General features: G+C 38.9%; 1 protein-coding gene across 13 annotated transcripts in view; it reads right to left on the minus strand.

The window, feature by feature from the left end:
* Positions 1-417: 417 nt before the first annotated feature.
* Positions 418-13,223, minus strand: part of celf6 (CUGBP Elav-like family member 6) — a 138,355-nt gene continuing 125,549 nt past the window's right edge. For 12 of the 13 annotated variants that reach the window (XM_069517326.1, XM_069517360.1, XM_069517473.1 and 9 more), the window contains one exon: positions 418-8,160. Coding sequence is in view for 1 of the 13 variants with exons in the window: in XM_069517360.1 (XP_069373461.1) it covers positions 8,156-8,160 (5 nt within the window). In the remaining 12 variants the exon portion in view is untranslated. Of the gene's footprint in view, positions 8,161-10,413; positions 10,488-13,223 lie in introns of all 13 variants that reach the window. The other variant, XR_011239640.1, reaches the window with a different exon arrangement.

The raw sequence follows: 13,223 nt of genomic DNA on the forward strand, positions 1-13,223 counted from the left end.
AAACCTCTGATTAATCGATTGACGCCCTGCTTCTTATTCACAGATGATAAACAGCAGCACGGATTCCACATGATTTTGTTTCCACTGTAACACCTCTGCAAGACAAGAGCTGAATATTCATTTCCCTTTAATCAATTCACAATTTATTCCCCTCCCTCTTCCAATCTCCCTTCCATTTATTATGCATTATTCGCCCTTTTTAAACGATTTTCTACTAACCGTCTCATCTAATTTGGTATTCGGATATGGTTAGCGCTGTTAGCTCAATTAATACAACGACAAGTCCTAAATACATTCTCTCTACAAACCGAGTGACAGAGGACACTGAACATTTCACATCTTTGCAAACAGGGTCATACATGCACACTAAAGATAGACCCAAACCTAATGAGAACAGATAAAAAAGACAAAGCAGGCTCAATCTTCTACAGGACTGTGCTTTATTTTAGTCTAAGCAGAATATAATGAACTAGAGAACTACAGAGTTCAGGAGCACTAAGGGAGATATCACTCCGAATCAGGGAAACGGACCCGAGCCAACGCTAATTCAAATTACATCTCTGTTTCAAATAAAAAGAAAACAGAAACCCAGTTTGTTTAATTCAAAGATATGATTATTCCGTTCCTTGTGAATATGCATACCTAAATATCATATGATAAATGGACTTTGCATGAGAACAAATGAAGATGATGAAATGAATAAGTGAAGCTGGGAATGTAATGATTCATGATACAAAGATGATGGATGCAAAATTACTTATGGCTAAATGTGAATTCTTTAAAGGCTCTCATTGAATGCTTGATTGGAGCAAACTCCTCAGTTAGCTGAGTTTGTTTACATTTTGGTCCTTATAACCAATGGAATATGGAGGTGCATAACAACATCCTCATTCATGTCAAAATGGGTTTGAGGCAAAACTGACTCTGGTGAGGTGTTTTTTTTGTCTTTTCAACAGATTTTTGACTTTTGAAGATAGAGCATTTGGCATCCCCAGAATACAGTGTGTCCGACCACTGTTCACAGGTAGTACTGTCAAAAAGAACAGGCTGGGTTTAAGGCAGAATTCCCTCCTCAGATTAACAAAATCAACCTGACTGGAGCAAAACAAAATGGCGCTGTCACTGTTGGTACAGTGTCTTCAGTGGATGAAGTCACATTAGATAATAACAAACTGAGAAATAAACCATAGAACTGAAATCAGAGATATGTAAATGATTACCACCAGCCCTTCAAAAGAAACAAACAAGTAAACCAATGAAAGAAAAGCAATTACATTAAGAGAGGTTCATTACAGGAATCCATTCATGGCTTAAAGACAATGGGATATGACAGCATAGGTATTCAAACCTGGCTGCAAAGTTATTTTCAAGTTATTTTTTTTTTCCATCATTTTTTTGTATTTTTCTCAAAACAATAAAAGGCCTCAGATGAGATTCTTTTTGAACATGCAATGGTGATTCATTTGAACACAGTTGTGCAATGGACTCATTTTTTCTGAATCCACATGACCAGTACCATCAATCATTCTGTTACAGTGCAGATTGTTAATTCTTGTATTGATTTTAAGAGCTTTCTGTGGCAAAATCCCTTTGAACTTGCTCCTTCTCAAGGGATTTCCTACATGGATTGTGCAACCAAAAAAACCCCAAAAAGATCAAAGCATATTCGAATAAACCTCATGACAATCGGCCTATCCCAGCTTCAGCCGTTAATAACAAAATTAAAGAGAAAAAACGATTTACCAACATGAGTATAAAATCCCATTTTTGAACATCAGTGCTTCAATGTACAAGAAATAAAATCACTTTATCTTCTTTTTGATAAATTATTTCATAGGTTCCTTCTCTTAGTTTCACTGAAATATATTAACTATTATTTTAATTTTTTTTAAATGTTTGAACATGATCTATTGTACGGCCTATAAAGAAGGTTAAACAGAATTGAAAAATAAGCTATATTGTATGTACAGAATTAACTGTGTGGTCAGAAGAGCACTGGCAGATTGGGTCAAGCAGGCAGGGGGTTGTTCTGCTGGGTTCTACAGTAACTGCTGTCTTTGTTTGTCCCTTTCTCTCAATCTCGGCCGAACCATGTATGTGTAACTCCAACAATGTGTATTAAACTTTTTTTTTTTTTTTACCCCAAAAAATGGTTTATGTACATGTTGAACAAATGTTACCTGGAGTTAAATTTTGTAAAATTATCTTCTTTAAAGCCTTAAAGCCAAAAATTCACTCCCAAAGAATGTGAAAAAGTGTGGTGTTTTTTTTTTTTCATTAATTTTTTTTTTTTCTTTTGCTGCACTGTTGAGCAGTAAGCATGCAGATGGATGAACTCTACTGTCACTGTCATATCTGTTCATCAGCCCCAATTGGACTAATCCAATTACAGCACAGGCGATCCTTCTTCTGTCAGAAAAATCAAGACATGTCGGTGTACACAGAATCTTAATTAACGGATCACATTGGGGGCCGTGGCTTATGTTTGACACTAAGTCAAATGCTGTCTAAGCCATGGTCTGACGCTTAAGGTTGTAGGATGCATGTTCATAGCCCAAACTTAAGGGGCTTAAAAGGACTAAAACTCTCCCTGCACTGCTGTGGATACATTATATAGTGACATCATTGTCCCACAGAGTTGGGCGTCTCAACACAAGCTGCTATACAACCACCTTCTGTTTTTGTATTTTATAGGCTATTTACATTAAGGAATAAAAAAAGTATTTGTCTTCATCACTCTCAGCCACATTGTTAAATTTCACGCCTCCAACTGCATTTTCAGATGGACAATGGCATTTTTTGTTTCTTTCATTGTTAATGTGTTTGTTTGTTAGTCTTGGAATTGGATGCCGATACTGTAAATCTAAAGCATGTTTCATCAGCCCTTCTGTTGGCTCAGCACTCCCTGTGACTGGATGCGATCTCACTGCTCCTGCTGAACATGTTAGTGATTCAGCTCAACGTCCCTTAGAATCTGGGGTAACGCAAGGCTCTGAACCTCTCCACTAATCGTGACATCATGGCGCCTGATGCCCTGAGTATTGGGAATGATTATGTGGAGTTTCAGTTTAGCACACAGCACCCCAACCACCGAGCGCCTATTTCCACCTCCACCTTTTTCTATACAAAATCCCATTTCTACAGCGAAACCTTTTTTTGCGCTTAAGTGTGATGAAGGAAAAGCTCTCTCCCAAAGCAGCTATTAAATGAGAGGCATTAATTTCTTCCCTCCTGTCCAACAGGTTCCTTTAATTATCTCTCCACTTTCAGTCAATTACATTTCACTTCCTTTCCTTGACAATCACTGCTATTTTAGGGTGAGTGTTATGCACCCAGGGGGTTAGAGATTCGTAGACATGCTCTAGTGGTTCTCCCCTTGGCCGTGCCATTGGGTGGGCCTCTTCCTCTCGAGGACTAATCTTTTAAGCAACGTATACCCAGAGTATACCCATTTCCTGATACTGTGTATAGACCACCTGATTTTTAATTTAATGATACAAGGTCAGAGTGGGAGATGGATCATTTGCAGAGGAGCAAATGGTTGGAATGATTATTGAATAAGAACTCGCTGTGCTTCTGTATATCTTTCACTGCGTTCAGGCATATTCTCACAGTTAATTAGATTCATATTAATTTCCTTGGGGTAAAATGCCAAGTTACATTTTCTCTTTGTAAATTTGAGGGCAAATGCCAAATAGCAGTTTGGCAACAGCTCGGTGAGTTCCTGCTGGGATGACAGTTGTCATTGCTTTTAGAGGTGAAACTGCCTGGACTAGAAACCAGACCAGACTGGAGCAGGACAGGCAGGGACTTGATAAAGGAGGGAACAAGAAGACCTTAAAAATACTTTTTTTCTTTCTTGTTTTGGTACTTCTACAGCCTGTTTCACTGCTATCTTTTTTTAAAAATACATGTCACCTCAATAACATCCTCCCTGGGGTGTAAAAGTAATAGGTGCACCCTCGTTAAAAATTGTTGAAATGCGTATTTCACATCGCCTAATTTAGCCCTGGCATAGCAAAGATGCTACACGAACACTGTGCTGTTATCCAAGCAGACAGCAGGACGGGCTTGGTTGAATTTTGGCTCACTGGGAACTCAACCTGCCATTAGCAGTGGGAACTAATACAGCATGTGTTATAAGACGAATAAGAGTGGAGCAGGCATGCAAGGTTCATGTTTGGCCTGATGGAGCCTCACTCGCAGAACATACTCTAAAGCCGGCTGAGACAAGCATGGTAAAGGTTGTGGAACATTAGATTTGCCATTGAATTGTTGGGCTTTCCATGAATAATGAGCACAAACATCCTGCAGAACATTGCTTTGTTTTGACCTACTTCACATTAATTCATGAAGCTTCCTGCATCGTAAGTTGTATTGAGGGCTGATGAAGGAGGGCTGGGATTTACCTTACTTGTACTTGAGGGCATTTTCTTTTTTAATGCTAGCCTTTTGATGGGCATCGTTTGAATCTGAAGAACCACTGTGCTTCAAAATGACTCTGTCAGTGTTGAACAATACTGTGCTTTGCAATAGGGACACAAGCAAGAAAAAGAAGGAAGAGTGCAGCAAGTTATTTTGTTAAACAGGCAGCCATGGTGGGGACTGTTGAGACACAATTATGAGCTGAAAGAGGAAGCACAATAACATAGGCCTCACAACAGCGGCTTCTACAAAATTGAGGATTTCCAGTGAAAGTGAAAGTTGGTCTTGACCTAATTTTTTGCAACTGTGACTGCAATGTTGGGGCCAAAGGAAAAAAATAATGTTTTGTATACAATTTGCCATCCACCTTTCTCCTCTAATTTATTGTAAAAGCAATCTACTTTTAATATCAACAACTTGTTATGATAAGTCTTATCCCACATCTTCCTTGCCTTTTCGGGTACATTTTGCAGCGTAATTGGTGCCAGGTCTGCTGTCAGCAGCTTTGCCAGCGAGTAGGCACAAACATAATTCTCTCTAATCTTCCTTCTGTCATCCATGTGCATGCTGGGGACCATTTCTCCCGTCATTTGGTCCAAGTGATTATCCCGGTGATTTTTCACTTGGTTGCTGCTAATGTATAGAGGCTGGTGATTATAGTGTGATTAGAAGGAAAGGTGAAATAGCATGTCTAATACGGTGCAGAAGATAATTGAAGGGTAGTGAGCAACCACATTAGCCAGGTTTGGAAAATGCTGTTTTGAGGTGTGAGCCTGCTGAAAAATGGGCTGAGGTCTGAAAAGGCATGACTGATCTTAGGACAGGGGGGAAGAGAGAGGGACACATGGAGTGGGCCCAAATCAAGACCTTCTGCTCATTTAACCCACTAAGACCTCCGGTGCCAAATAGAAAAGCACTCTAAAACCTAAGCATTATTTGAAAATTAACCCTGAAAACCCGGGGGGTTTCTGAAGAGCTGACAGAATTGCCAATTTTTACAAAAACGTTAATTATCTCAGCCTCTGAAGCAAATACGAGACATGAAATAAAACAATATTTGCTAGTTTAAACATTCGGCTTTCGTTTTAAATGATTGCCATTTCCAATAAACTTTGTGAACATTAAAAAAACAAAAATATGTAATCTGCTTCAATATCACATCTCACTTAGATCGTCAGCTATTGTCATGGATGCTTTACTAACTTTTTAGCAGATATCGTGGATGAGGACCACATGTCTTATCCCACTCTGAAGGAAATAGCACGCCAACGCTGCATCTGGTCGAAAAGTTAAATATATAGGTTTGGTCTTATGGTCTTAATGGGTCATAGAGTCTGGAATCTGAGAGCAAATCTTTTCCATTCCCCATTTGTTGATTTTGAATAGGTTTGAACAGAGAAAGAGGGAATGCACAAGAAGATACTTTTCTCAGAATGAAACATGAACTCGTTGGACTGGAGCATAAGGTACCAAACTAAAGCCTCTAAATTTATCGATTAAATCACTGGGAATCCCCCTCCAAGCACCAGTTTAAAGGATCTCAATGTGGGTGTTGACTTCCTTTCTTCACTTCCCTCCTTGCTTCTCGATGCCCAGTGATCAGTGCTCAAAGAACTGGTGTCCGGATGTGAGCTGGTGTTAGATGGAGAAAATTGGGACGTGTTAAACAGCATTGCAACTCCCTCTAGCCTCATTTCAAACATATTGATCTGCTTTAAGAGAAAGTTCCTGCATCCAGAGCTTTAAAACAGTCTAAATAAAGGCTACGGGACTCTAAATCAAGACAGGACACTGCTGGAGTGCTTTATTTCTGTCCTGCCTGGCGTCAATGTCAGAGAGGCTAGAGGCGAGCTGAGTGATGGTGAAGAACGACGGTTAGATCTAATTTAGATGTAGTCCGTATACTTATTTTCTTTTGTAGGTTGTGTATGAGGAAAGCAGGTGAGGGAACAAAGTGGAATTTACATTATATTTGACAGAGCTAAATGAACTGTAAAACCCTGCACTCCTTTGCCATCAATACAGTAAATTGAGTTTGTCTTCAGAGAAATGTTTGTTTGGATCTGCCAGACACAAGGGTGAGTTTTTCTCAGTCTGGAGTTCTGTAGCAGCTCTAGTGGACACACATATATCCTTGACATGTCACTTATATAATCCTGGTTGTTTACTGTAGGTGTATGCTATTCAATGCCATAAGGGCCAATTCATTTGTATACAGGAGTACATTCTGCTGGCAGTTTCAGTAGCTGTCGCCTCATTCCTCATCCTTCTTTTCACTCCCATCATGACTATCCATTTGTCCATCTCTCTTAATAGAACCATCTCCTTTTTAACAATCTGTGGCTTCGTAATTCACACTTCATGTTGCAATACAAAAGGTCAAGAAAAAAACAAAATAAAACAAAAGTCACCCCATGTCCATTTTGCTTGGTCTTTACAGTGGATTGTCGCTTGAACACAAAGGCTAGTGAGAAGCCTGAAACGTCTGCACCCTGTCCAGCACAGACATAAGTTCACTCTTTTTTTTCTTTTTCTCGTCATTCTTTTTTTCTTCTTCCAGAACAGTCTGTTCATAGCTGTCAGAGAGAGCAGTGACTTGTACATCATGATGAGCGATATATCCAGTGGCTGAAACCTTAACATCCAAGAGAGAGAGAGACTCGTTGCTTACGTGGGACGGGGGGACTGATGAATGTTTCCTTTTTTCCCCCTCCGTTTACCTCCCTTTTCATTACAACTTCAAGTATTTTTTCAAACAACAGCAAAAGTTAGCAAATCTACATTTTTTTTCTAGTCTACTTTACTATTCTACAACTTGGTGCTAAATCAGCATCCAGAGCAAAAGATCAGCCCCTATACTACGATTCCATGTCTTTTTTTTTTAATACATTATTTCCATTTTCTTTTTATTCGTACTTACAGTAGGCCACTGGATATTGATTTAATGATTTTTTTTTACTACGAGTAAATTGTAATACTTGCAGCTACAAGGTATGAGTTTTTAAATATATATTTATATATTTATATATTTATATTCTTTTAAAAAGCATTTAGTCCTTTGGTCCCTATTTCCTAAGGAATGATGCATGTAAATTATCCTGGATTCTCCTCTTCTCTTCTTCCTCTTCTTCTTGTTTTCTTCTTCAATCCAGAGCTTGCCCTGGCACAGAGCACAACACCTGTGTAGGCACAAAAACCAAAATGGCAGCAGGCTGGTGTGTGTGTTTGTGTGTACGTTTGTGTGTGTGTTTGCTTCAGTACTTGAGTTGGCATTTGCACGTATTTATACATGTACAAAGTAGATTTTTTTTGTCATTTTTCTTTTTTTTCAGGTGTAGCATCTTTAGATGTGTATGTTTGGTTTGTTATCTGTACTTGTGTGTTTATCTATATCCTGTGTCAGTATGCATGCTTTGAGCATAATGAGTCTATAAAGGTATTTTTTCCCCATCATGTCTAAAAAACAGCAGCAAAAAGTTGGTCTCTGCAAAAAATCTTCTTCCACAGACGCCAAAGCAAAACAGGGAAAAAGGAGGCATTTGCGAAGAAAGAAAAAAGTAAAATAAAAAAAGAGAAAAAAATACAACTCTGGGATCCTTCTCTCAGTCACCCAATCTTTCAGTGGGTTTTCCAGCAGGATCAAGGGACCACCCTTCCTTCATGATATGTAGCAGAGCAAGAAGTCTTTGTACTTTTTACTGCACTTGTGGAAATAAGGTGTTGTGGCCCTTCATCCTGTGACATAGAAAGAGAGAGAGAGGTAAAGTGAGAGAAAAGAGAGAGGGGGGAGAGTAAAGAGAGTGGATTCAGAGAGGCTGCTGCAAACATGCTTGGGGTTGCTGGCTCCTGGTTATCACACAGACTGACAGGCACAGCTAACAGCATGAGAAACAGACGGAGAGGAGTTGGGGAAAAAAAAGAGGAGTATGTCAATCAAAACCAGAAATAAGTGGGCAAGAGGTGGGGTGGGAGATCTGTGTTTTAACCATATGGAACAGACATCTACACAGTGACAGCACTAATCCAAGGAAGGCCTAATTTAAACTGACTCCATCTCCCTGCATGAGAAAAAAAATACAGCTGAATGTTTCCTGAGATGTTGCTCTCATTCATTTTATTGGTAATTTATTTCAAAACAAAAACATGTAAATTTAAAAAATATTATATTTATAGATTTCAAGAAATGGCCTTAAATTAAGATCCCATGAAAAACCCAACCAATCTCCCCTTGTGTTGTGTTGACTTGATATGCTGCACGGTTACTGAATGCGTCTGTGCCACTGAGGTATAAAAGATCTAGTTTACAGGCTATCATCTCTAATATGTTGTGTGCTATGATGTGGGTGAAGAAAGGCTATGAAATCACGGCAAATCACTCTGTGGAAGTGAACATGAAAGGCTCCTACTTTGTTACAGGAACTCACCCAGATGCTCTTTGTTCTACCTTCCATCTCCGTAAATGAGCTTGTTACCATTTCATAATAGATCTGCCTTTCAGATGAGGGGAGCACACTGATCCTAACTCTTTTTCCTATGTGTGCCAAAATGAGCCTGGTCATTAACAGAATAAAGCAATAAGAGTCGCAATCACAGATGCCCTCTTTTTTAAGCCACTCGCGACGCTGGCTGTACATCTACTGCAGAGCTAAAGAAACACAGTGGCTTTAAAATAGGTATTTCTTCCCCCTACGAAGTAAACAGCTTTTTTGAAAACATCACAACTACTTCACCCTGCAACTTTGTCAGATAGTAAAGAATTTATTTTTCCACAAGCTTTTTGTTCCAGTGTTATGCCCTGCCCCTCCCACCACACCACCAGCTTCTTAGATGGCTCCATAAAAGACACCTGGCAGTTAAGAGGCACGGTTGATGCCAGAAAGACCTCATCCCTCCCGGCTTGCCTCGCTAGACACCCCCCTGAGTTCCTTGAATAGAGTATGGGAGGGGAGAGTCACCTGCAGGGCTTCAGATAGAATAGAAGAAAAAAAGAGTTAGATGAAAACAACTAACTCTTATCAGGGTTTTGGCCTGGAGGGAGAGAAACAAACCCCTTTTCCTTCCAAATCCGTTGGCTCCTTTTTTTGGTTTTACAGAGAGAATAACACTTATCTGTAATGCAAACAGCAAAAATATTGCAGCTAATTTATCTTGGTGCCATAATCCTACTAAAAAAGACAAGGATAGGCAGCGGCAAACACTCATCGCAGGTACTCTTTTTTTACACCTATGTGAACAGTCAGTATGGCTGTGTGGTGGACGGATGTTAGCCATGTGGGTCTACAGCACTGCCTGCAGCTCTGCTATCACAGTGTAATTGGTTTGTACCCTCATAAATAAATAAATGGGAAGTGATTCTCATGTTAGGCAAACAAAACAATTGTGCAGAAGTACTCCCTGTGCAGATGGAATCCACGGAGAAGTTTAGTGTCAACATTTGCCTGTGCTCTCTGCGTGAACAGTGGAGATATAATTGGCTACACAAACATAGGGTCATGTTGGCCACCTCTCAACTAAACAGCTGTCGATAGGAGGGGGGGGGGGGGGGATTTCCTCTGACTTTAATAAAAGAAAGAAGAAAATCATAGTTTATTTGGGAAAAACACTTGATGTGAAAGTGAAGAATATAGAGAAAACAGTACATCCATACACATGAACCCCACAAGAAAAAGTAAAACGTCACAAGGGCACACGGTACAATAGCACAAAGGGTTAAAGGCCACTTCCAGTTATAATCAACCAACCAGTTATAGCAGCACGTGAGTTACATTATGTACAACAGGTACCAGCCAAGAAAGGCATCAGTTTACTGCACTCCACAAACTGCCAATATACAATATAGAGTATATATAAATATATATATATGAAAGGAGGGCATAGTATAAAGAGATAGAGTTTAGAGATATCAATCAACGCCACGTCATGCAACGCAGTCACAGTCCCACCACATGACGTCATCCAAAAGAAAATGACACCATGGGTTCAACTTACAGCTGTGGGAACTTGGCCCCATGACAGGTGTAGGGGAGGGGTGTGGCTTTATAGCGGAGAAAGGCCACGTCACACTGTGATTGGCCGTGTCAGGTTGCCAGGTTGGTGGGGGTGCAAAAGAAGGAAAGAAACAGTGGGATTTTCTTTTCCTCAGGTTCAGAACTCAAAGCACCCTTTGCATATTTGTTCCACACTCTCACTTATTCTGCCTGACAAGTCAAATTAAGCTATTATAGTCATTACTATAGAAATGTAAAGAAAAAAAGAATTGACAAGTAAAACAGAAATAAGAGAACAAATAATCTTCAACACAGCACGAAAAAAGGGCCTCAGTTTGGTTGTGAAATATTTTCAGGCTGACAAAAGGTTTAAAGGTTGAATTGATGTTTTTTTAAAATATATATTCACAAAGATAACCCTTAAGGCAGAAATGCATATTTCAGAAACTTGTCCTGTCTACAGTAATTGGATTTGCCTTGCATTGTTTGCTATGAGGGTGGCCGTACAGTGAGTGCTTCAGCTTTTTTTTTTTGCATTAAGTTTATCTTTAAGACACAGAACGCAATTTCAGAGTAGCAGGGCTCCTGAGACCAGCGGAGGAGAATACTGTCTGATGGTGTTTTTAATTCAACTTCAAAGTAAAATTGTCGGTATTAGAGTGGGTCCTCTGAAGTTATCTACATGTTAAAGTTTCTTACCTGAGGAACACACACACACACACACAATCATCATTCCTGTTTCATCAAAGTTTACAATGTGGTAGAATGTAGAAAATTAAGGTTAAACCTGAACTTTATGTATTTCACTCAGTTGCCCAGGAGGTTCAATGCACTGTCTGCCACAAATGGAGTTAAAAAACGAAAATGGTGATTGGTCAAGTCTTTGAAATACTTCATCTTTATAAAGATCCCCCATGATTTCGCGGAATCTACTAAACCTAAAGCTGTGATGCAGAGTTGGCTTCAGAAGCCCTCGCCGGTAGCGTATTGTTTTCATGCGATTGCTTTTGGTTTTGGTCTATTGGTTTTCCTTAACTCGACAACAGAAATGGTGTACTAACAGAGGAAAAAACAGAGATGGATTGATCGGTACTGGGGACGAAGGAAGATGAAAAAACCCACATATGCACCAACACACTCAAACACACCTCCTGATAGGGACAGAATGTTATTGGAAGAAATGTGTGCATACGCTGAGACATTCTGAGTACATCTCAATGACCGTCCTGTCATTCAGGACTGTTGCAGGATATTTTCCATTTGTTCCTCATTGATGTGCATCTTCTCCGCGTGTCTGCCTTGAAAGCTTCTCTTCAATTAGCAGGACAGAGCTCTATTCAAATGCTATCAGGCGAGGGGATAAAGGCTGCATCTATCATTTATACTCCACACTACCTTCCATTAATGCCATCTTGTGGCTTTTAAAGAGTCAAATCTAAAACAAACAAATGGTATTATGATGCTTTATTTATAGAGGAATATAATCCAGGCTTATGTTATTGTAATGAAAAGTTGTCTGGCCAATTGGGCGAAGAGAGCGTGCATCTATATTATTTTTTGCGCTGGCAGCTGCACTTTGTGACAGATGGGCGATGATTCTTTCAATCAAGGCTGACACTGTGAAATTAGTCTTTATTGAGGGATGGTGCTACTTTAGGTAAACCATCTTTTTATTATTTTTGCATGATAGCTCTTACATTCTGCTGAATACTGAAGACAGTAAATATACTTTTCATCAAAAGTAAAGGTAACCGTGCATCTGATCGATCTCTGAAAATAGAGCTTATGTTTGCTCTTATTGGTGAGTCATTAAAATCAGTCCCATTACAAAGGTTAAAAGCAGAAAATAAATGATCCACATAAATAAACGATTAACGTTGATTTCATTTATGTTATAATACATTTTATTGTGAATTCTTCAGTATTAAATTCAGTCTGTCGTCCTACACATGGCATAAAATAATATATAGTTTTGAACACTTGCTCACAGTTTTGTGTTGACATTTTGAAATATATAACGGTGTTTAGTTTGTGTACTTACACATTAACTATAACACAATTATATCATGTGTCTTAATTTTATTTACGTTATAAAATCATAAACAAAGTACTCTGTGCTGTTTCCTAAAAGTTTATAGTTCATCAGAATGAGATATTACGATGTGTAGTCATGGAAACACAAGAACAAATGTCGTAATTTGAAAAAAACATGTCCAATATATTTATTATATATATTTCTTTGCCTTTTTTTTATTTGAGAACATTTGCAAACAAAGCAAATGAAAATGGAATGTGATTGTTATAGTTGATGACAGATGAGTGAAGCAAGTTATTATTTAGTTTATTTATTATTTCTCTGTAGGTTGCAGATTTGTTTTATTTCAACTTTCGGGTAAAGGGAAAGGAATGTGGTTTCTCTTTTTTTTTTTTCACCTTTCCTATTTCTTTGTCGATTATAAGGTGGGAGTAGAGCTCCAATATGTTCTGTTTACCATCACCTTTTGCTTAAATTTTTCATATTAATAAGAGCCACAATACGGATCAGTTTTTGAATGTGTCACAGTAAGGGGCCTGCTTAGCATCATCTTTTTCCCGGGGCTGCTGCTATTTTCCATCATTATTCAGACCACTGCAGTTTACGATGTGAGTAAGTGCTTTCTATTAAGCATCTTTTTGTCTGTTTGTTTGTGAGCCCAGAATTTTCTTTCAAACATCCTGCATTGACTTGTCACGCTCATCACCGCTCTTGTAAAAAGTCTAGATGCTATAAACCTGCTCTGTGTTATCGTGGATCTCCTCCATGAATTTCCT

This window comes from Paralichthys olivaceus, chromosome 1 (genome assembly GCF_024713975.1).
Source record: "Paralichthys olivaceus isolate ysfri-2021 chromosome 1, ASM2471397v2, whole genome shotgun sequence".
Classification (NCBI taxonomy): domain Eukaryota; kingdom Metazoa; phylum Chordata; class Actinopteri; order Pleuronectiformes; family Paralichthyidae; genus Paralichthys; species Paralichthys olivaceus.